Source organism: Podarcis melisellensis (genome assembly GCF_964234715.1).
Source record: "Podarcis melisellensis genome assembly, chromosome: 14".
Lineage (NCBI taxonomy): Eukaryota > Metazoa > Chordata > Lepidosauria > Squamata > Lacertidae > Podarcis > Podarcis melisellensis.
The window spans coordinates 70,846-94,450 of record NC_138546.1 but is presented as its reverse complement, the minus strand read 5'-3'; the positions used below and the strand labels follow the sequence as shown (position 1 = coordinate 94,450).

The 23,605-nt window shown below is 47.3% G+C and overlaps 1 protein-coding gene across 3 annotated transcripts in view; it reads right to left on the bottom strand.

Annotated features, from left to right (window-relative positions):
* CREBBP (CREB binding lysine acetyltransferase) overlaps positions 1-23,605 on the bottom strand; it is a 61,452-nt gene that overhangs the window by 2,867 nt on the left and 34,980 nt on the right. For all 3 annotated transcript variants that reach the window (XM_081887874.1, XM_081887876.1, XM_081887875.1), the window contains 16 exons: positions 21,365-21,544; positions 20,767-20,941; positions 20,117-20,235; positions 18,951-19,190; positions 17,265-17,353; positions 14,136-14,216; positions 11,817-11,873; positions 10,400-10,477; positions 9,348-9,415; positions 8,040-8,190; positions 6,390-6,536; positions 3,613-3,726; positions 2,394-2,559; positions 1,611-1,778; positions 958-1,119; positions 509-790 (listed from right to left, as the gene is read on the bottom strand). In XM_081887874.1, the coding sequence (XP_081744000.1) occupies positions 509-790; positions 958-1,119; positions 1,611-1,778; positions 2,394-2,559; positions 3,613-3,726; positions 6,390-6,536; positions 8,040-8,190; positions 9,348-9,415; positions 10,400-10,477; positions 11,817-11,873; positions 14,136-14,216; positions 17,265-17,353; positions 18,951-19,190; positions 20,117-20,235; positions 20,767-20,941; positions 21,365-21,544 (2,277 nt within the window). The remainder of the gene's footprint in view (positions 1-508; positions 791-957; positions 1,120-1,610; positions 1,779-2,393; positions 2,560-3,612; positions 3,727-6,389; positions 6,537-8,039; positions 8,191-9,347; positions 9,416-10,399; positions 10,478-11,816; positions 11,874-14,135; positions 14,217-17,264; positions 17,354-18,950; positions 19,191-20,116; positions 20,236-20,766; positions 20,942-21,364; positions 21,545-23,605) is intronic.

The window sequence follows — 23,605 nt, the reverse complement described above, 5'->3', positions numbered from 1 at the left end:
TGCTTGTGGTCAGTTTTAAAACATGAAAACGAAATCTGTCCCCCTGAAACAGACAGCATTCCACACATGCTACTTGAGAAAGCAGGTTGTCTGTCCTGGTCATAGGAGCCACCCAGTTAATTGCCAAGGACACTGGAAGGGGAAACGAAGGCCCATGAGCCTCTCCGCAATGCAGAAGGCTCTCTGGCCTGAGGGAGATGCCCCAAGGCGCAGGACTGGGATGGGGAGAAGAAAGGATCAAAGTGCTTCATAGGAAGCAATGCTATTGAGAAAACAGGAATGAAAACGTCCAGAGGCTCTCTGGGAAGCCTCTGCTGCCTCCCTACTCGACTGGGGGAAAGAGGCTGCCTTGCCTCGCAGAAGAGTCTCTCCACAGCACGGCAGAAGGCAGAACACACTTCCTGTCCATGCCCTCGACTGCGTTCCCCAAGCAAGGATGTGATGCCATCCCTGGAGCCCGGAGCCCTCTGGCCAGCAGGTGCCCCCCCAGCAGCCGGCAGACGCTCACCTCGCAGACTGTGCAGTGCCACCTGGTCTCCACGTGGTGCTTGCACTCGTTGCAGGTGTAGACGAAGCGGTCCTGGCCCTGCGTGTGCAGCTCCACCAGCATGCAGAGCGTGGACCACTTGGAGCGGCGCAGCGAAGAGAACTCCCAGTGCTTGTCTCTGGCCAAGGTGAGGAAGGCGTCCCGGCCGTCCATCAGGTCGCAGCTGAGCATCGGGTCCGGATCCACGATGGGGGGCAAGGTGTTGACGACGGGCCCGGCGTGCAGGTGGATGACAAAAAAGACCTGCAGGTGCGCAGGCCAAGGGACAGGTGAGCCCCAAGACACCTCCAAGGTGGGGCCTGGGGAAGGGGCTCCTGCCCCTCGCAGCCCCCCGCCTGCCTTCCCACGGATGCCCCAAGCCAGTGCAGAGGGAGGGAGGGCAAGAGAGAGAGAAGGGCGACTGCAGGTACCTCCTTATGCTTCTCCATGGTGGCATACAGCTTCTGGGAGAGGTCATTGGAGACGCTGGGCAGGGTGGGCTTCTTCTTGTTGGCTCTGCTGATGCTGCTCTTGTTCTTGTTGGTCTTCTTGTTGTTCTTCTTCTTGGCGTTCTTGCTGTCCCCCTGACTCCCCTGCAAGGCGGACACAGAAAGGGCTCAGCAGCTCCTCCCGCCAAGGCAGGCAAAGGAGGGGGAACGACACAGCGCATCTCACGCTCATAGAGAAACAGGAGGGTGTGCAACCAAGAGGGACAGAGATCTGAATGAACAGGGGCGGGAGCAGGAGTAACTGCCTGAAGAATGCCATTTCCCATTTAATCAAATTTTAGGAGGAACTCACACCCTGGAAAGCCAGGCGGAAAGAATTTATTAATCACCCTTTTTGCAGGGTGGCATTCTGATTTGCTCAGGCTTCAGGATGTCCCGCCCCCGCACACCCCATTGGCTCCTCCTAGGGAAGGGCTGCCCCAGTCTAGAACTTGCCCTGGATCAGCTCTGGAGCTGGGAGAATGAGACACGCCTGTTATCATTCTCACTCACGGAATTTCTGCCAAGGCAGCCTGATTTCAAAGCAGACCAGCAGAAACCTCCCAGCCTCCCACAGCGCTCAGGACTCCAGTCACCTCCGTTGTTTCGCAGGCTGCCGTGCTTTCCTCCTTCTTCCTCTCCTCCTCCTCTTGTTCCAGCTCCTTAATGCTCTCTTCCAGCACGTTGGGCCAAAAGTCACCCTCAAAGTAAGGCAGTTCCTTGGCACTTGTCAGCCGGTCCTCTGTCGCTTGCTTGAAGATGTCCTGCAAAAACACCACGAGAGGCTTAGTTACGATGGCGGACAGGATGACACCCCCAGCAGATGCAGCCGAGGCCCAGGATCCTACAGGGTGAGGCTCCTTTAGCACAATCTGGTTCCTAGTACTTGTAGACTCTTTCCTATGTCTCATTCCAGCTTGTTCGCTATCTTCTGAATGTCTGCTCTGCTAAACGGGCCTTATTCCCCAGCAGGTGGGTTTAGGATTGCAGCCAGAGCCTATTGCACACCAGGCATTTGTGAAAAAAATACATGCCACTGTGCTGAAGGTCATAAAATAAATACTCCTTTTCATTGAAAATAATAATAAATAGATGATGAGGATAAGTTATTTATACCCTGCCCATCTGGGTGGGTTTCCCCAGCCACTCTGGGCGGCTCCCAACAAAAATTTAAAAGCATGATCAAACATTTTAAAATTCCCTAAGCAGGGAATTCCCTAAAATACTAAGATGCCAAATTGGCTGTTTTTTATATTTCTAATATAGATGCTTAAAAACAACAACCCCTTTTTAGCCTGAAGGAGCTGACCCTTAATCTCAGAGAGGCCTGGCCAGCCTGTCTCCCAGCTGCACCAGCAACCAGCCCCCCTTCCCCTCACCTTGTAGTCATGAATGATCCTCTCCGCAAAGGCCTTGTCCAGCATCTTCTTGTACCATTCCTGCAGGCGCTTGGGCTTGGGGATTTTCTGGTCAGGAGGGTGGCAGTGGAAGATGTAATCATCCCCCTCACTTGGGGGGCAGGCCCAGATGTGGCCCGTCACGTACCTGGATGCCGCACAAAAGCAAAAGCATCCCAGTTAAGGACTGTCCCACCCAGGATCTCAGGGTGGCCTCTGCTGGGAAACTGCTCAGTTGCAGGCCAATGTCACAAGGCTGTGCTTTCTCCCAGGGATGCCTTGGGCCCCCACCTGAAGGTATTTTACCGCCCACGAACGGAAACATCCAAGGACCAGAGGGAGGCTTGGAAAGCGCATTTGCCCCGCCTTCCCTCTCCCAGTGTGTCCTGCATCAGCCACCGCAACCTGGGGGAGCTCCAACATCTGGCCGCTTCTGCAGCTGTTTCTGCTGTGGCTCAGAGTTGAAGCAATGTTGAAGTTGAAGCAGCCCAGCAGTGTTTCCAGAACTAGTGCATGGGACCTAGCGGTCAGAGCACCAGACAACGCACTTTTTTGCACTGAAAAGCCTTCATAATAATAATAATTTTTTATTTATACCCTGCCCTTCCCAGTTCAAAAAACCTGGGCTCAGGGCGGCTAACAACAAATTTAAAACACTTAATTGATGCAACAAAAAAACAGCCTAAAATACAGTATAAAACGTGGATAACAATCAATTCAGAATCCAAAAATCAATTTAGGGCGAAAATCCATCCAATTAGATGATCACCAGGGCTAGCTATTTGGGCCAGCGAGGAGACCAGGGGAGAATTAGCTAAGGGGAGGGGGGGAAGGAAGGGGAATAAAAGATCAGGCTAAGTTCAAATTGAAAGCCAGGCGGAATAGCTCTGTCTTACAGGCCCTGCGGAAGGAGGTTAAATTCTGCAGAGCCCTAGTCTCCTGGGACAGAGCATTCCACCAGGTCGGAGCAATCACTGAGAAGGCCCTGGCCCTGGTGGAGGATAATCTTACATTCTTAGGGCCAGGGACCACTAAGCTATGGATATTCATGGACCTTAAGGTCCTCTGCGGGGCAGACCAGGAGAGGCGGTCCCGTAGATACAAGACGACCCCACTTCACAACGCAGGAGCAAGCAGCACGTAATGAGGCAGAGCCCGCCCCCGATGTGCCGATGCAAAGACGCCACAACAAAACACTCACCCCAGTTTCTTGACGTATTCCAGATAGCCAATAAGGATTTCATGATAGACTGCAGTTCGCAGGCATCTTGGGCGGAAGAAATGAATGCTATCTAAGTAGGAGATGTAAACACGCCTGTGACAAAAGGGAAGAGAGAGTTTGTGGAGTTGTGTTTGACAGCTACGTGGTTGTCCGCAAATGACAGAGTTGGAAGGAGAGTTGCCTACTGGGCCCCATCGTCATCACAATTCAAATGACCTACAATTTCAGGCTGTGTGTTTTTAACGTGTGGACAGAGCTAAATTGCATGCAGACCTAAGCAACAAAATTTTTGACATCTGGGAACAAGAGAGAAGGGAAGGAGACTTCCGGTTCATTGCGGAGGTTAATGGCAGCGAGCTCCGTGTCGTCCGCTTAAGGGACGACACGGTCCACGCAAATAGAGGCTTGGACTTCATTTCGGCGGACAAAGCAAAAAAAAGAGGACTGATTTTTTACGTTAATCCTGCACTAGAACCCAAATTGATTCAGAAGGATGAAAAGGGTAGGATTTTAATAATACAAATAAAAATTCAGGGAGAGAAGGTGATCTTGGTAGGAATTTATGCACCCAACGAGAAAAAAGCAGTCTTTTTCAAAAAACAGGAAACAGAATTACTTGAATTTGCAGATAAAAAATGATTTTAATGGGAGATTTACATGGAGTCCCATCATTAGAAAAAGATAGATCAGCTAGGAAAAAAGAAAAAAAAGAAGGCAATTACCAAAGACTTTTTTTGATTTGGCTCAAACTTTGAATTTTATAGATATATGGAGAACAAGACATCTGTTTGACAAAGAGTTCACTTATTATAGCCATGTTCATGATAGTAGTTCAAGAATAGACTCTTTCTGAATATCCAAAGTGTTGGAACCTCGAGTTAAAAAAATGAGATTAATCCCAGGACATTTTCAGATCATAATTCCTTGACAATGGAAATACAAAAAGAAAGCCAAATTTCATTCAGATGGAGACTGAAAGAAGATTTATTAGATGATCAAAAATTTATGGAAAAAGCTAAAAAGGCCTTGAGTGATTATTTTAAAGCAAACACTCAAGGACAGACAAAATTGCAGACGATCTGGGATGCAAGTAAGGCGGTAAGGAGGGGACTGTTTATACAACAAAACTCATTTAAAAAGAAATTGAAAGAAAAAAGGGAAAAAGAGATTTTAGATGAAATTGTGAATAAGGAGAAACAATTGTCAAAGAAAGCAAATAGAGAGCCAGTCAAATAGGCAATTAGAATATTACAAACACAATATTCTATGATAGTTAATGAGGAAATTAGCTGGAAAATAAAAAGAATGAAACAAAAATATTTTGAGCATGCCAATAAATCAGGAAAACTGCTAGCGTGGCAGTTGAAGAAAAGTGAACAAAGGATCTCCATAAATAAAATTAATATAAATGGAATGATCACAGATAAGCTGAAGGAAATAAGAGCAGCATTTGTAAAATATTTCTCAGATTTATACAGGGAAAGGGAAGGATTTTTTTTTTTAAAATAGAGGAATATATTAAAAGCAGTAATCTACCAAACATAAAAGAGGAACAAATGGCGATCTTAAACACTCCAGTAACAGTTCAGGAAGTGTTAGAGGCAATAAAGTGGACATAAAATGGCAAGTCTCCTGGTCCAGATGGATTAACGGCAAAGTACTATAAAAAATTAAGTGAACAATTGGTAAACCCATTGAAAGGTGGTATGAACGAGATTTTAAATACAGGTGAAATTCCAAAAACATGGAAAGAGGCTTATATTATAGTAATTCCAAAACAAGATTCAGATTTACTGCAAATTAAAAATTATAGGCCTATCCCATTGTTAACTAATGATTATAATTTTTTTGCAAATATTTTAGCTAATAGAATGAAAAAAATATTAAATGAGTATATACATCAAGATCAGGCAGGATTCCTCCCAGGTAGAAAAATGAAAGAGAATATAAGAAATATTCTGAATGTAATAGAATACCCGGAGGTCAAAAATGAAAAGAAAGCAGCAATGATGTTTATAGATGCTGAAAAAGCTTTTGACAATGTCTCTTGGAATTTTATGACAAAATTACTTGAAGAAATTAATTGCGGACCCAATTTTTTAAAAGGAATACAAGCAATATATTCAGAACAAAAAGCTAAATTAATTGTAAATCAGGTGATAACGGCTGATTGTAAGATACAAAAAGGAACTAGACAAGGTTGTCCATTATCACCGCTTTTGTTCATCCTGGTCCTGGAATTACTTGCTAGAAATATAAGAGCAGACAGAGATCAGTGGGATAAAAACTGGGAAAAGTGAGTTCAAATTGAAAGCATATGCTGATGATTTAGTGATTACAGTGGAAGATCCAAAAAACTCTCTCCCTAGAGTTATAGAAAAGATTCAAAAATTTGGGGAAGTGACAGGATTTAAATTAAATAGAAATAAAACCAAGTTATAAGTAAAAGATTTGAAGGAAGAGAAAAAAGAGTTGGAGCAAAGCATTGAGATAGATGTCCATAAAAAAGTAAAATATTTAGGGATATGGTTAACTGCAAAAAATATAAATATTTACAAAGATAATTATGAAAAAGTGTGGCTTGGGATAAAAAGAAATTTAGAATTTTTGGCATCTGGGAACAAGACAGACGAGAAGGGGAGACAGAGACAAAAATGGAACCAAGGCAAAATTCAAGAAAATGTGTCTCATTGGCAAGGCAAGTCGAACCACAGCCCTTCCTTTCCTGGAGCCCCAACGGAAGCAATGCCACCTACCTGGTGTTTGGGGGCGGGCAATCCCAACCGTATTCCTGCACATGCATGCCAAAGAAACAGACGTCCACGCCATCGATCTCTTCAAAAGCAAAGAGAGCCTTTGTGCGATAGGGGAAGGACTCGGCCATCTCACGAGAGTCTACAAATCTGAAGGAAAGAGAATGCCGTCACCAGCCGCTTCATTGCAAACATGCTCCTCGGGGACTACTAGGACAGGCTGATTATCAATGGCAAGAGAGCCCTGGCTATTCTCAAGGAAACCTTCCTATACGATTAGGTTATGAATGAAAGCTAGACTGGAAACAGGCAGAGCTATCTTTGGAACAGGCCAGTTAGGCTTTGTACCGAGGGAACTGGGAATGTTTCGCCTGGAAATGAGGAGGTGGTCTCCTACAAGAAACGTCTGACCTCTGAAATTGCCAACAAGGGCTTTGACACCAAGTACTAAGTCATCTTTTGCAAAGGGATCAAAAACTTATTTCACTCATTATAATGCACATCAATCTCTGACTTTTGTCTTCTGGGTTTCTGGGGGTTTTCCTGTTGTTATTCTGTCTCTCACAGCTACAACAAAACTACCATTAAAATTATGGACTGGTCATTTCTTTGTCAGAGGGCAAACAGGCAAATTTAGCAGAGGATCAAATACTCCCCCCCCCTCACTGTACAATAGCCATCTTCAACTATCTTTAAGGGCTGTCACATGGAAGATGGAGGTAGCGTGTTTTCTGCTGCTACACAGGCAGGGCACAAAACAAAGGATTCAAGTTACGAGAAAGGAGATGCCGACTCAACATCAGGGAGACCTTTCTGACCGTATGAGCTATTCAACTGTGGAACAGACAGGTTCTCCTTCCTTGGAGGCTTTGAAGCAGAGGTTGGACGGCCATCTCTCATGGAGGTTTTACATGAGATTCCTGCATTGCTGGGGGTGGGACTGGATGACCCTCAGGGTCCCCTCCAACTCGACCCTTCTATGATACTGGGCTCAAGACAGCCCACTGGCTAGGCTCCTGCATGAAAACAGCTGAAAATGACCATATTTGGGGAATTCCCCCAAGCTGATTCCAGCTCTATGTGCTGCTGCTATGCACTCAACCAGGTCTTCTCCTCACCTGCCTATAAAGCACATTTTAAAAAAGATTCCATGGAGACAAAATCCTAATAAAAAGGTAAAGGGACCCCTGACCATTAGGTCCAGTCGCGGACGACTCTGGGGTTCTGGTGCTCATCTCACTTTATTGGCCGAGGGAGCCGGCCTACAGCTTCCAGGTCATGTGGCCAGCAGGACTAAGCCGCTTCTGGCAAACCAGAGCAGGGCATGGAAACACTGTTTACCTTCCCGCCAGAGCGGTACCTATTTATCTCCTTGAACTTTGACATGCTTTTGAACTGCTAGGTTGGCAGGAGCAGGGACCGAGCAACGGGAGCTCACCCCGCTGCGGGGATTCGAACTGCCGACCTTCTGATCGGCAAGCCCTAAGCTCTGTGGTTTAACCCACAGTGCCACCCGTGTCCTTGAAAATGCTAATAGTATAGTATAATTAAGAATTAATATTTCTGTAGTCAGAATAAATGAAATGGTGCAGATGACAACTGTTTCAATAGTTTGGTAACCATGTGCGCCTGCTGAGGAAGGCCAGAACTCACCTGGATTTCATCCCCGGTTTCACTTCCACCGTTTTATCTGAGCTGGCCACCACTCTCACAAACACTTCGCCAGCTTCCGGGTGATTCTGCCGTCGCAAAAATTTATTGACTCTCTCTTCCAAATGGTTTCCTAGGCGGGTGGTCTGCAACCCTACAGGGGAAAGGGCAAGGAAAGAGCTGTGGGAGGAAGTCACCCTTGGGAGGCAGAGAGAGCGCACCCAGATTCCCACCACGTTCAGGTCAGACTTAGGAAAATGTAGGGCTTGGTCCCTTTGCTGTGCTCCCTTTGCAACCAATGGGGAAAGATAGTTTGGGTCGGGCTCAAAGCCAGCTTTGAAAAAGGAGCTGAGAAGAACTGAGCAGGAAACCAAGGGGAAGGCAGGGAAGTGTTTGTGTCTGAAGGCTCCGTGGGACAAGAACATTTATCTGGCTAGCAAAGGCATGTTGAGTCCTGCCTACTTTCTGAAGTGGCACAATGCATAAATAGTGAATCTTGCCCTCTCAGCTGTGGAGACTCCTGGCAGCATCAAGGGCCATTCTTTTCACATTTCCCTTTTCAAGGTCTACCACCCTCTGAACCCTAAACATGTTTATACTCCTCTCCACAAACTATGCCTTCTCCTTTTTTAGCCAACTTTCCCACTTATTTCAGCAATTTCCCTTAACCTTACCACAGCCTCCAAAATAAGTTACTACCGCACAACAATCTGGTACTAACTTGCTTACTTAGACACCCAATGTAAATCCTAAAAGATCCCAACTCAATTCGAAATACTTTGACGATATCGACAAACTTGCCACTTCACTGCTCATCCCTGACAAGATCATTTGTGAACATGTGAAATACCACCAGTCCCAGAACAGATTCCTGGGGACTCAACTTCCTATTTCCCTTATTTGTGAGAAAGTCTGTTCCCTTTTGTCTTTCCTGCTTCCTGTTCTTTAACCAGCTCCCTGCCCTCTGATTCTGTGACTGCTACATCTGCTCAGTAGCCTATGGAGAGTGTCAACATGATTAACTGGACATCACAACAGTCAACTTACAACTTATTTGATGTTATCCACATACCAGTGCTGGGCATATTCTGTTTATTTGTAACAGATTACATGCTTTTACTTTAGTTTTAAAACTGCACCCTTGATTTTCCATTTCGACTGAAGCTTCCCTGCAGGATCTAGCCCAACAGCACCCCTTTCCCCACAAGGTTACTTTCCAAAAATAGAGACCTTAGAAAGGTGCATAGGGGGTGCATTAAGACACTGTATTAAAAGCATCTTCATATACAACTAAGGAGGCCACAGACTTACTTTTGGCACTAAACTTGTTTTCTTTGCGTGTTCGGCCAGTTTTCTTCAAGCAGTTGTCACAGACAAAGCTAAAACCACAACGGAGAGCTAGTAAGTTTATGAAAGTTAATATAGACACAAACACAGTGAACACAGTGGCAGCCAAAAACCTCTCGCTTCTTCCTGTGACTGGGCCTATCATCAAGGTGGGGCTCCAGCCCACGCCAGCCCACTTTCAGGGGGCTCAAGCTCCAGCCCTTCTGGCTTTCAGGGTGGCATTTTGGCAGGTTGTGCTGCCACCAGATTGGGCTTAGTTTTGGTGCTGCCCGACAGTCCATGGGCAAGATTGCCATGTTGTCTATTGGCCACTGGGCAACACCAAACCTCAACCTAACCTGGCGGCAGCTTTGGCGGGATCTCCAAAACGGGCACATCCAACACCTGGCAGGGCAGCTCTTCTGGAGGGGAGATGCCACCCCAAGAGGCCACAGCACCTGAGTGTTGAGAAACCGGGTGGGCCAAAGACCCTCTCTCCCCTACACTCCTTTAGAGGTCACATGGCTGAAACTGCAATATCAAAAGACTTTGTGCTTGAACTGATCTTGTGTGAATGCCCTGGGGCCTGTATGGCATCACCAACATGGACTGGAGCCCCCTTCCTTCTGTTTTCCTCTGACCCATTCATCTATCACCCTTCTGGCAATGGACAAAGTGCATTCAAAAGCCTAGGCCTTGAGAAACTTGTTGGCAGCGAGGTGCCCCAAAACAAGGCAGAGAGTGAATGAGAGGGAGAAACTGCTGAGAGGGCTGGGACTGGGCATCCCATGGGAAAGCAGAAGATGCCACTTGCTGGGTCTTTCAGGGGCATCAGCAGAGAGGGAGGCCTCTGGCTCAAGACCCCAAGGGGACTCGACCCCAAGGCGCTTGGGCAAATGCTGAGCTCCCAATCAAAACTTTGCATCTTTGCCAGACTGAAGGCATTGTTGTTTCAAATCATTTGAACTGAAACAGAACCTAGGAAGTTTGCTAAAGCTTCACCAGCCCAGACCCCGGCACCTTTCGAAGCTACTTACCCTGAAGGCCAAATAATGTCATAATGCAACACACAGATCTGGTGCATCTTCCGGCCACATTCCTTGCAGTCCACAAAGCTGAGGGAGGAAAGCAGGCAAGAGAACGAGCCTTGGTTTTCTTAAAGCGAAAATATGGAAGCACAAAGAGGAGCCAGAGAAGACTTCCCTGGTCACAAAACTTTAAATAATAACATAAATAATATTTTAAATATCTGAGTGTTATAAGGAAATTATTAACTCACTTCCCCCCTGAAGTTTGCAAAACCTTTTACTTGGCTTCACGGCCATGACTAAGAAAGGGTGATTTGAGCAATGTGTAATATTTTATATTGCCAGTATTTTTTTTTTTAAAATATAGTTTTCTTGGAACTTGGATTTTTAAAAGGTTGAGGAGCCTCAGTGGACAATAAATAAGAAATACGACGAGAGTGGGCAATCTTGTTAAACATACCAGATATTCTCTGGGACACTCATGTTTGGCATGAGTAATAAAAAGCATTTTTGTAGAGCTGAGTGTGAAGTCATATCATGTCCAGCTTATGCTTTGCACTTTATACCTCAAGCCATGAAGAAAAAGGTCAAAGATGGCAGGCCAAAACGGGCATTTCATGGAAACCCCATTAAATCTGTCCATTGTTTGCAACGTAGAGCCTCATTTCTTACTGAGTCCCTGGGAAACTGCTGGAGCAGTTGAAGTAGAAACCGGCTCTTGCAGAAACACTGGGAGTGGAGCTGCAATACTTGCACCCATCAGTAGATGGTACAAAGACAACAGATTTGGCACAAAGAGCGCAGAGCAGCTCTGCTACGTCAGGACAAAGCGCCACCGCAAGGCAAACGGAAACAGAAGCAGCTCCCGCTTAGGGCCAGATGGCAAGAGAGCCCGTCTGCAGGTGCCATGTGCTTGCTAACCAGGCAAAAAGCACACATGACGCAGGCGGGGATCTCCACAAACAATGATGAGGTCCTAAACTTTCCCAAATGAACCAGAATCAGGCCACCGGAAGCTCTGTTTGGGCTGGGTAATGAGCATCCACACCTGAGGCACAACTCAGACCACAAGAGGAAATACTGAGTTGTGTTTGGCTAGTAATCAGGGAGGATGCAATAGGGAAACAGCAGCAGAAAAGGCAAAATTATACTGAATTAGTTCATTTTGGTTTAAGCAGAAACGGCCGCTAGGGAAGGATCCGCAGCAGAACAGCAACTGCTGCTGGAATCTAAATAGTTCACTCCATGGAGTCACATGCGCTAATGTGTCTTTACGACATAAAGGCTAATGTGGTACAATAAACTGCCTGCCTGCCTCTGCAATTCCTTTGACTCAACAAGGCAAAGCCTGGCTCATGCTACTTCTAGCCAAGGACTTTGAAAAAGTATGAAAAAGGGCTCCATGCTGAGATGTCTTGATACTTACGGCTCTGGGTCTAGTGTATCATTTTTCTTCTTCTCAAACTGATCTTTTGATATTGTTCTGCAGAAAGAGACACAGAGTAAGTTAAGTCTTGCACTTTGCTCCGCTTCATCTTAGCCAGGGAGCGCCTCTTCCGAAAAAGGCATCTGCAGAGGCAGGGACTCCTTCAGGACACTCCCAAGAGCAAGGATGTGGGGAGAAGGCAGCTCCCAGGTCTGGGAAGGGTGCAGTTTGCCGCTTTGGGATGGGGTCGCCTTCCCCCTGGGTACCCCTGGATCCAAGGTGTCTGAGGAAGGTAAAAGGGGGCTCCAAGGCAAGGAGTGCCTGTTACCAGCTCTGGCAGACATTCCTGGGCAGGGATAGCTTGGCTATGGCAATTGGCTATGGCAATCCGCACACTGGTGCCTCGTGTCTGGATTACTGCAATGTGCTCCATGTAGGGCATCCCTTGAACCAGAAGCCTCAGCAGCAGCCCGCCAAGAAATCAGGACACCCATTCCGAAGGAGCTGCACAGGCGGCTGGATGGCTCCCAAACCAAGTTCAAGGTGCTTGCTCCAACACACAAAGCCCATCACGGCTCAGGACCTAGATATTGGACGATTCACTTGCGCCCATGTGGACCTGCTCATTTGTTATGACTCTGTGTTTGCAGTCTCTGTTAGGATGCAGTCTGGGAGAGGCATTATCAGGGCTGGTGTCCCCATTATAGAGCGCTCTCCTCTCTCAGGGATGGCTGACCCTGGAGGGTTTGTAGCATTTATTGCTCAAGCTTTTGGACTTGGCTAATTTTTTATGGGTAGAGACAGCATGCCTTCCCATTGGATCCACGGGACTTGTGCTGTTGACATATTCGATATGTCAATTGCACAAGTTGTGCAATTTATTGCTGTGTATAATTTAGAGTCTATATTTTATCTTGTACAGTGGTGCCTCGCAAGACGAAATTAATTCATTCTGCAAGTCTTTTTGTCTTGTGAGTTTTTCGTCTTGCGAAGCACGGTTTCCCATAGGAATGCATTAAAAATCAATTAATGCGTTCCTATGGAAACCGCCTTCAGACCAGGTCCGGGGACAGTCTGTCCCCCGACCTCTTCTGAAGGCGGGCGGGGGGCAAAAGTCTTTGCTCCCCCCCGCCTGCCTTCAAAAGCCGTCCGGGGGCTTTTAAATCGCCCCGGACAGTCCCAGGGCGATTTAAAAGCCCCCGGTTAGGCAGGCAGGGGGGACAAAAGTCTTTGTCCCCCCTGCCTGCCTTTCCGGGAGAGCGGGAAGCGCCTGCCTTCAAAAGCCGTCCGGGATAGCGGGAAGCGCTTCCCTGCTATCCCGGACCGCTTTTAAAATGCTGGCGGTGGGGAGCAAAACCTTTCGGCCCCCACCGGCCTTCCTGGACCTCTTCTGAAGGCCGGAGGGGGGGAAAAGGCTTTGCTCCCCACCGCCAGCATTTAAAAGAGGTCCCCGAGATTTCCCTATGGGCTTTCGTCTTGCGATGCAAGCCCATAGGGAAAATCGTCTAGCGAAGCGTCGCAAAAACCGAAAAACCCTTTCGTCTTGCGGGTTTTTCGTCTTGCGAGGCATTCGTCTTGCGGGGCACCACTGTACCTTGCTCTGGGATTATTTGAAGGAAGAGAGGGCCATAAACCTTTTAAACAAGCAAACCTTCGAACTAAATAATTGCCAGCCCAGTTATCCACACCAGCTATGGCAGGCTAACTATCAGCAGGTAAGAACAGATCCCAAGTCAACTCTATTCTTGAAGCCAATTTGAGAAAACACTTAGGCTTTCATGTAGGTTAATGACAACACAGAAAGCTGCCAAGGGACATGGCAGGAAGGGGCTTACAGGTCAGAGGGTCACCTAAGCAAGCGCCACACCTACGGAGAATGAACAACATTCAGAGGAGTTATGTTTTGGGCATCTTGCCTGGGCATTGGAAATCCGCTCTTAATTCACTTTTCGAAATCTTTTCAACCAGCCTAGATTATTAACCACAAATTGCAGAAGACGGGGCTGAAGGCTGAGGCACAAGGGTTCTTCCAAGGCTGCTGAGTGTGTGAACTGGGGCCCTTCCACGGGAACACTGCTGAACTTCTAAGTGCAATGCAACGCCAGCTCGCTATGCTCCTTTGTTCTCCCGGCAAAGGCCAGGAGATGCAGCTTTCTTGGGAGTGAACGAGACTCCAAAGCCAAGCAGAAGTTGCACCTGGGGGGCTGCACCCTGAATGAGAAGCGCATCTCTTCCTTCCTGCTGCACCCGAGGCACGACGGAACCTGACCTCTCATTACTCTTACCCGGCATTTAAAGAAAAGAAAAGAAATTACTTACGTTTGTGGCTGGGCAGGGTCATCACCAAGGGTAACGTTTTCCCCCTGGATTTCAGTGAAACATCTCTCACAGAAGTGATACCTGTCAGCAAGAAGGCCATATTTGGGTGAACTGGTCCATCAAAACACAGAGCAACCCAAGCAAGGGAGCCACCAATCAGAGCAGGGCAGAGATCACCAAGGCGAGAGGAGGGGGAGCGTCGTTGGTTGGTCGATTGATGGGTCAGTGTGGCCAATGAGGAGGAGCAGAGGGGAGGGAAAGGGACAAACAGCACAGACAGAAGTAGTAAGAGACAGACACCAGGACACGGCAGAGCAGAAAGGCACGGCCAAGGGCGCAGGGGAGCATTCGGTCGCATTTCAGCCGCCACAGGCCACCGCCGGTGACCAGGAGAGGCTCTGGAGCAGACTTCCAAGGGCATCCGTTTCAGAATTTGGATCCAATTCTCAGGTCAGGTTTTAAGAAGCAAGCAGTCTCACAGTAGCCAGAATCATGAGACTGCTGTTATTTTATTAAAGCCATAGAAGCAGGAACAATTTCAACATTGCCAAATGCATTAAAGCATTCAAGATTGAAAACCTTGCATTAAATGTGACCAGCTGCTCAATTAAAATGTAGTAGAACACAAATGACACCCAATTCATACTCTAGACAAACATTTAACAGAAATGCATTTCTATCGCTCAATGTTTCCAGTCATGTGTGTAAACTTTATAAACTACATCGTTTATATTGTAATTAAATACAATATAGACACAAAAAATAGATCAAGGCTTTGCAAACTGAAACAGGAATTTGGGGAAAATTTTCTGAACCAAACTGAACTGGTCAGTCTTCCACATCCCTTGCTGCTTTTAAGTAACCCAAGAAGGTTAAAAGCAAAGGTCTCTTTCAGACACAAACCTGCTGTCAGAGCTGCCTCCAGGTCCCAGCTCACAGAGGACCAACGCTAGCCGGTAGTAATGTACAAAAGTCTTTATTGAGGTTCAGTTTCCATTTACAAGCCGCAGCGTGCAGCCCTATGTCTAGACACTAGATCGGTGAAGCCCTGTCTGAGTCTCCACCCCCTGTACACCAGTTTAAGACCCTAGCCTTACTCCACCTTTTCCGTTGCTCCTTTCTCCTCCGGGTCCTTCTGCCCCCCGGTGTCTCCTCCTTCCTGGAGTCTTCTGACGCTGACCCCCCTGACTCATGTCCCTCCTTTCGGCGGGCTTTAGGACCTGGCTCCCTATCCGGGCTACCCACTGTGCCGCTCGCCTGTACATTTGAACTTGGCGCGCGCGCCCAGCTTCCAACTTTCCTCTCGACCGTTTCCTCGCTCTCCGATGGAGGCGTGGTCAATCCTGACTCATCTCCTCCCGCTGGCGGTGAGCAGCCTGATCCCGATACCTGGGACTCCTCCCCCCTACTGCTCTTTGGTGGGGAAGCTGGTCCCGATTTCCAGCTGCTGCTCTCTGAGTCCCCTCTGGCCCCTTCTTCCTGGGGTGTCCCCCTTGCTCTGACCCTGGGAGCCCCTTTCTGTGAGTCTTCCGATTCGCTGGAAAGACTCAGAGACCTCGGACCACTGTCATCGCTTATGTTTCCTTCGGATTCCTCCCCCTCGCTCTCCGTTTCCTCCCTTTCCTGTGCCTCTGCTCCTGAACCCCTGACACCTGCGTTCGAATAAGGCCCAAGTCCATATTTCTTGTTTTGCTTTGGGTAAACTGGAAGCAAAACTATCCCCTTCTAAGGCAATCTTGACTAAATGTTTGGAAAGGGTATGAACTGAAACACCAAGGAAGGTAAGAAACACAGGCTAGGGCAATCCATGGGGGTGGGGGGGGGGGGACAGAGACACACCGGGATGCCTTGAGACAAACGGAGGAAACAGGTGGGAGCAGTCAGGGCAGCATCAGCCGTCCAAACACCACAGCTCTCCACTCTGGTCACCACAATGAACCAACCAAGGGGAGATGAGAAAGCCGTTTCCTGGGAGGTCTTTACATACACACACACACAAATGTCCACAGGCTGAGAGTCTCCTGGGACTATCTCGTTCAAGGGGAGAGAGGCTTTTATCAAAACGGAGCAAGTCTGTTCCCAGAAGACAAGCTAGCAACCAAGAGCTACTCGGAAAACCAGGGGCTGGTGATGATTTTCAGGCACCAGAACTGCCTCCCCAGGGAGAAAGCAGCAACAGACAGGGCCCCCGCTCCTCCATAGGGGACCCCGTGAACAAGAGAGGAGGGGTGGGTGGCCTCAACAGAAGGGTGCACAACTGACAGCAACCAGAGGGAGGAATTATTAAAACCAGGACTTTGCCCAAGGACTCCATTCACTAGTTCACGATTTTTAAATTATGACTGTGTGTGCAATCACTGAATAACTACAAAAAATATAAAACTCCACGAATCCTGGACAATATAAGAGTGCATTCTGCTCAGAAGTAATCCACGTTGAGTTCAGCTGATTTGCTCCCAGGTAAACATTTATAGGATTGCAACCTAAAAACCCAGCTTTACAGGAAGTTTTTGGAACAACCTGCTAGTCCCAATATGGTACAGTGGTACCTTGGTTTATGAACTTAATCCGTTTTGGAAGTCTGTTCTTAAACCAAGGCGTGCTTTCCCATAGCAGAATTTACAAATGGAACACACTGAACAGGAAGCAGAACATGTCTGCTTCCAAGGCAAAGCTCACAAACCAAAACATCTACTTCCGGGTTTGCAGCATTCTTAATCCAAGTTGTTCATAAACTAAGCTCTTCTTAAACCAAGGTACCACTACATTGTAAATAAGCCAATGTGAAATTGCCACCTCTCCTTCCTTCCCCTTCTCTTGATTTTTGCTCTCTCTCTCTCTTTTTGACTCAAGAGCTTCCAAGCTACATGCAGCCCACCAGCCAAGGAGCTTGCCAGGGGATACCTTCACTAAATCACCGCAATAGTCCAAGCCCCGAGTGGGGTGGGAGCTTTTCTGAAAACATCAAAATAGGCCACTTGTAGCCCCTCGAGGGCTAGTCAGTCTTGGTGGGAACTCTCCAGGGACTCCTTGTCCGTGTTCTTGTGGGGCGAGGAGCCACCTCTAAGCTCAGGTCCTGCTCTAAGAAAATACTGCGCCACTCTGAGTCCTGAGAAGGCCCAGACTTACCTGTTCTGGTAACTGTAGTAGGCGGCATCCCGGGGAATAGTACACAGCTGCTTCCCATAACAGCACAAGGTCTGGGGAGAAAATTCGTACTGAAAAAGAAGAAAAGCCAGAGAGAAAAGATGACTATATGCAACAACTACAGGCACACGTTTGTGTGGCACAAATTTCTTCTACAGCAGAGGCAACACCTTTTTTTTTTAGTTTCAACATTTTATTGTTCTAATTCCCTGTTGTTCTCTCCAAGAGGACAACCCCCTTCCCCTCAAAAAAAAGCAGTCCTGTATGGAGCATAGCCAGCAACCACTGAATATTATGTGCCAATTGGAAAATAAAAATGGGTGTGTGCAAATTGGCCTGTTTGAGCCCCTAGAACTGACAGGCGGCTGAAGAGCACGGCTGGACTGCATCTGGGAAGAGCAGGAAGGAGACACAGCCACACTGGGCTGCACTCGCACTCATTAAAAGAGATAAATCCAGAAAAAAAAGAGATAAATCCAGAAAGTTAGAAATTCACAGAAAACAGTAAGAGATTGAGCATAATGCAATGCCTAACTAAAATCTGTAGTATTAAAAAACCAAACCCTAACGGAGCATTGTTCTTCTTTGTAGGAAGAACCACAATGATCTTGGGATTATTTAGTCAGTTAGCCAACATCTGCAGAGCAGCTCTTTGCAACGCTGTGCAGGCAGAATTTAGAAACTGTAAAAAAGCATGCAAGCCATAGACACTTTTAAAAAGTAATAGATATATTAAGCAGAATGTTCTGTGTTCTGACCTTTATGTACGAATTAAAAATACTTAGTGTTAGCTGCTGGCTCACTTTATTACAGACAGATAGCAGACAATTGCAACATTCTTCATCATATTTGCAGAGCACAATGCCTTAAAACATTTGTTCTCAAGATTTGCACCCCAAATTTAATAACCAAATGCTCAGGGCAGGAAGGTTCACACATGGATCTCCCTGAGAAGGATCCATGTGTGCCAAAAACATAACAGTGGCTCATCTTTTTAAAAATTCAAGAGCACTTTTAGGAAGAATTAAAAAAGCCTGGCTACCACAAGATCAGACCAAAGTGGGTCCCTCTGGTCTCACACCCCATTTCTCACAGTGACCAACGAGGCACAGCAGGGAAGTCTGCAAGCAGAGCATGTGATCACAAGCCCTTCTTTCTGCTGCTGCTCAGCCCCAACTGATACTCAGCAGCTTTTGCTGCCTCGTTCTGAGGGAAGCATGCAGCCCCTCTTGCGAGGAGCCACAAAAGAAGCCCTCACTTGCACAATTTTACTAGTTGTAGAGCATGATGTGCTGCGCATATGAAGTCAATCTAGTTCCCATCAAATTGTAGCAAGTGGAACACACACCTGCGCATGAATCTGAGTCAACGTTTTTAAGTATAAGAATCTGTCAAAATTCAACACAGATATTTTGAAAATAAAGACCAGCTGGTCCTACTCAGAGCAGATCCACTGAAATTAATATGATTAACTTGGGTCCACTAATTTCAGGGGGTAATTATGCCTAAAAATGGATACAACCTCTTTTAAATGACATTTAAAGTAAATCTCATAAAATCAGCTTCTCAAAGAGAAAGTTCTGATAAATGCACATATTCACACTGTGAATATGAAACACACAAGTTTTGTATGTTCAAAGACCATAGCTGTGAAGAAACCATGAATACCTTGCGTCCACAACAGTATCCCAAGGACTGCATAACAGGGTCGATTTCTTGTTCAAAGACCTCGGCCAGCTTAGTGCAAAATTTATAGACTCGTGACGTCTTGCGATTATAAAGCCAGGCATTATTGAACATTAGCCAGACATCATCCACGTACTGCCAGGGCTCTTGATACTGCCCTGTGTCCAACTTGCGCTTAATGGTGGAAAGATCCATGGGATTCTTCACTATGTCAAAATAGTCCTGCAAATTAGAAAAAAGAAGGAACACAGGGTCAGCTGGGCATTCAAATCCAAAGTTTCCAAAAAATAGTAATTTTTATTGATGGGAGAGCAGCCCATCATAACAGCAACCTCAGGAGACTGTGTCGCGTAATGGTTAGAGTGCCTGGGAGACTTGGGTTGAAATCCCCACCCAGATAGATCTTGCTCTTAGGGACCCTGCGTCTTGACCAGTCTGATGCATCTGAAATTAGGGTGCTGTCACAGGTGGATGTTGCTTGCAAAAATCACACATTGTCAGGGTTTAGAGAGAATCGGGCTGAACTGCCATCTGGGTGGGATGACAACACCACCCTCTGGATTCCTACAGCTCTGAATAAACGGATGCCCAAAGCTCCGTTAGCAACAGCAGCCATTAAGCAGCTCAAGACGTCGCACATACTGAAGCCAAGTGTCCCAACTTCTAAGCAGTGCTACACAAAATAATGAGCTAGACAGAAAGGTACAGTGAACCTTGAAAACAGTCCTCACTTGAAAGAAATGCTTAACGGTGGAAAATCCTGTCTTGCCTTCAAATTTCCTATATTTGTCTACTCAGAGACAGACCTGGAAGAAGACTTTGGCTGTATGGCAGACTAATAAACTATGCGCTTGGCTCTGGGAGCTACAGGAGTTCCTGGGCAGCAAGGCCACAGGGACTACTTTAGAACCTAAATCCAAAAGAACTGCCACCAGTCCAAGGACTGCCCAACGGTGAAAATTACCCACAACTGCCTACCTGACAAGCCCACACCCTGCGAGAGACGGCTGTGACCTGCTTGCAAAACACTCTGCTGCTCAACTGGCTTCAATCCAATCTGCCTGAGATTGTTTCTTAGCTACGGTGCCAAGACTGACCCGCTGGTTCCTGGGAAGGCCCCGGGACACCCGGCCCACCTTCTCACTTACCGGAATCCCCAGGAGTTGAGGGTCCACGGGCTGCCGGAAGGGCAAGGACTCTGGGTCCTGGCGATACAAAGCTTCCAGGGTGGGCATGAGGGCCTGGCGCAGCTCTTCAGGCTTAAAGACTGTTGAAAATATCCAAATGAGTTAACGTAAATAAAACCACAGGTCAATTCTATCTACAGTCATCTCATTCATGAAATAAGCAGTATTCCGCCATCAAATCGTAAATAGCTGGTGGAATTCAGTCTATAAGATGTGGCAACGGCTGCTCAGGGCGCTGTGTTTTTATGCAGGGAGTCGCTCTGGGATCGATGGACAAAGGGAGGTATACAAATTTAAAGAACAGCAAGAACAACTAGAAGACTTGGGCCACTTCACAGGGAAAAAAGAAGTGGCTTTAACTGTGACAGGTAAAAAAGAAGGCTCTCCCTATTCAGAGACGGAATGCCTTTGTTCAGGAGAGGCTGAGGGACAGCAAGCTGCCATCGCTACCCGTCACCCCTGCTTGTGAAGCTGCCTGGCCCCTGCAGGAGACAACCTGGGGAAGCCCAACTGAGCAAGATGCTTCTTATCTTCCTACTTTAATTCAAGAAGATGGAGCGCAAGCTAGTGGCAGACAGACGTACTTGAGGGCTACACAGATGTAGACTTACTCTTTTTCCGTGGCTGAGATGGGGACGTGGACTGGGAGGCGGCACCGTTACTGCCCCCGTCCTCCTCCTCTTTTGTCCCAGGCTTCTTCCCCTCTATCTCCATGGGCTCCTGCTTGATCTCCACCCCATTTGTTTCTTCTTTGGTTTGCGTGGGGCCTGGAACGTCCTCCTCCACCTGAAAAGCACACGGCACAGTGAGGAGTCACAACCTCCACGGCCACCCAGGTCAGCTTCCCCAGCAAAGCAAGAGAGAATGGAATATTTAACATGTTAATATCCATCCATCCATCCATCCACCCACCCACACCATATTCTGGATGATTTCCCTTCCCTGTGAATTCTCCTCCTAGTTTACCAGGCAGTGGGTGTTCTCTGCTCCACCCCACAAAGGGCAGGCTTTATTTCCCTACCGCTTCCTCCTGAAAGCTAGAAAGTGCTGCCTAATCCCAGAATGGGGTTCTAGAATTCTCATAAGCCCCAACTACAGGTTATGCTGGAGGTAAGAAGCCCAACAATATCTGGTGGGCACCGAACTCCTCCTGCCCGTGTCCCTGAACAGCACAGACTGACCACGACTGTCCCTTGGGCCCTTGCTTACCTCCAATTTTGGATCTAGTTGAGCTTCACCACATTCGGACTCTGCTTTTTCCACCTTCCCTTCTTGCTTAATCTCTTGCGTTTGGGTCTCCAGCCCCAGCTGCTGAGCATTCACGTCGGTACTGGCGGCAGAGCCTGGCGTGGGCACCCTGTTGTCAATGCTTGCTGCTGCTTGGGATAGCTGGGGTGGGAGGAGGGGGGAAAGACACTGAACACGCGGAAACCAGCCTTGTGCCCCGGTGCAGAACTCCAAAAAAAGAGGTCAGGTCAGGTGACAGGGACATCACCAACGGCACCCAGCATGTCACCTGAAAGGCTATCCTTTCATGGAAGATGGAGCCAGCTTGTTTTCTGCTGCTCCAGAGAGCAAGATCCGAACAGACTGATTCAAATTACAAGGAAGGAGATTCTGACTAAACACCAGGAAGACCTTTCTGACAGTAAGCGCCATTCGAGAGTGGAACAGACAGTGGGATCACCTTCCTTGGAGGTTCTTGAGCAGAGGTTGGATGGCCATCAGTCATGGAGGCAGATTCCTTATGGCAGGGGGTTGGACTAGATGACCCCAGGGGTCCAGTCTATAATCCATTTAGTTTACCCCGCCTAGAATTCACATCTGATAACAAGAGGCCTAACAGGATGTTACAGCATAACCATCAGGGAATCATCCACCTCCTGAGCTGCTTATTGTAAGCTGCCCTGATAATTTATTTGAGGGGTGGTGTAGAAATCTAAACAGTAAATAACTGTTAATAGTCTAAAATGGGGAATACTCAAGAACCGTCTCCCACAGCACGGTTGCAAATACAGTGGTACCTCGGGTTACAGACGCTTCAGGTTACAGACTCCGCTAACCCAGAAATAGTACCTTGGGTTAAGAACTTTGCTTCAGGATGTGAGCAGAAATCGCGTGGCGGCAGCAGGAGGCCCCTTTAGCTAAAGTGGTACCTCAGGTTAAGAACAGTTTCAGGTTAAGAACGGACCTCCAGAACGAATTAAGTTCTTAACCAGAGAAAGCCTTGAAAAATATCCTAGGATCAATTATGCATGTTCTGGAAGCCTCCATGCTGGAGCATTGCAATGCATTATACCTGAGGCTGCCCTGGAAAATATTCTGCGGATAGAACAAGCTGTGAGAGCGCAGAGAACAAGAGCTGGGAACATTTGCCAAAATGTCTGGCTCCTGATCCATTTCCAAGCTCAGTCCAAAAAGGGTTGTGCATTTGCTGTGCTCAGGGAACAGAACTACCTCTCTCTCTGCCCCTGCCACCCCCATATCTGCTCTGGAGGTACCCCAAGCCCTCTGGAGCAGATTTAGTGGGGTGCAGGGGGGGGACCTCTGCTGTGCAGATAATTTTGGGAGCACAATGCTTTTGCTGGATCAACCCAGCACAGCTTAGGATCAGGATGCCTGCTGGTTGCCTTTTCCTACCTGAGCCTTCCTGCGACTTAAAAGTCAGGGGGAGAGGCTACTCCATTCGTCAGGGATAGTCAGAAATACTTCTCACAAAGATAGCTTCCCTGACATTAACATCATTCTGGTGCCTGGCTTTTATTTTTCATGCTCTAGTCCAGGCTTCCTCAAACTCGGCCCTCGAGATGTTTTGAGACTACAATCCCCATCACCCCTGACCACTGGTCCTACTAGATAGGGATCATGGGAGTTGTAGGCCAAAAACATCTGGAGGGCTGAGTTTGAGGAAGCCTGCTCAAATGTATGGTTTTCCATTTGCTCTTTGCTTGCTGTCTGATATTATCATCGGTGGGGATTTTTAGTTGTATTTTGGATTGTTCCTTCCCGCCCTCACCACTTTGCTTTATATTCCAATAGCCACCTCATAAGAAACAAACAAAGAAAGCCAGTGATTTTAAAGGGCTGAGTCTGCTGTATTAATTTGGAATGGCACCCAACTGCATCCAAACAAACAAAAACCTGCTCCTTGACCTCAGCAACCACCCCTCAAAGTTTGGTTGCGATATCTTAAGAGGGATCCAAATGCACAGCAAACAACTTCTCAACACACCCAGTAGTCTGCGAGCTGCCCTGGGAAAGGTTTTCAGAGGACAGGATACTGGTATTAAATATTAACATTTATTGTGGCAAAAGCTTTCACTGCCTGGAGCCCACTTTGTCAGAGGCATGAAGAGCATCCTCAGCTGGCAGATCTATGCGCTTACTGGTCAGGGCCAGAGGTGGGATTCTCCTCAAGTGCTGCAACCCTTTCCATAACCTCCTCCTAGC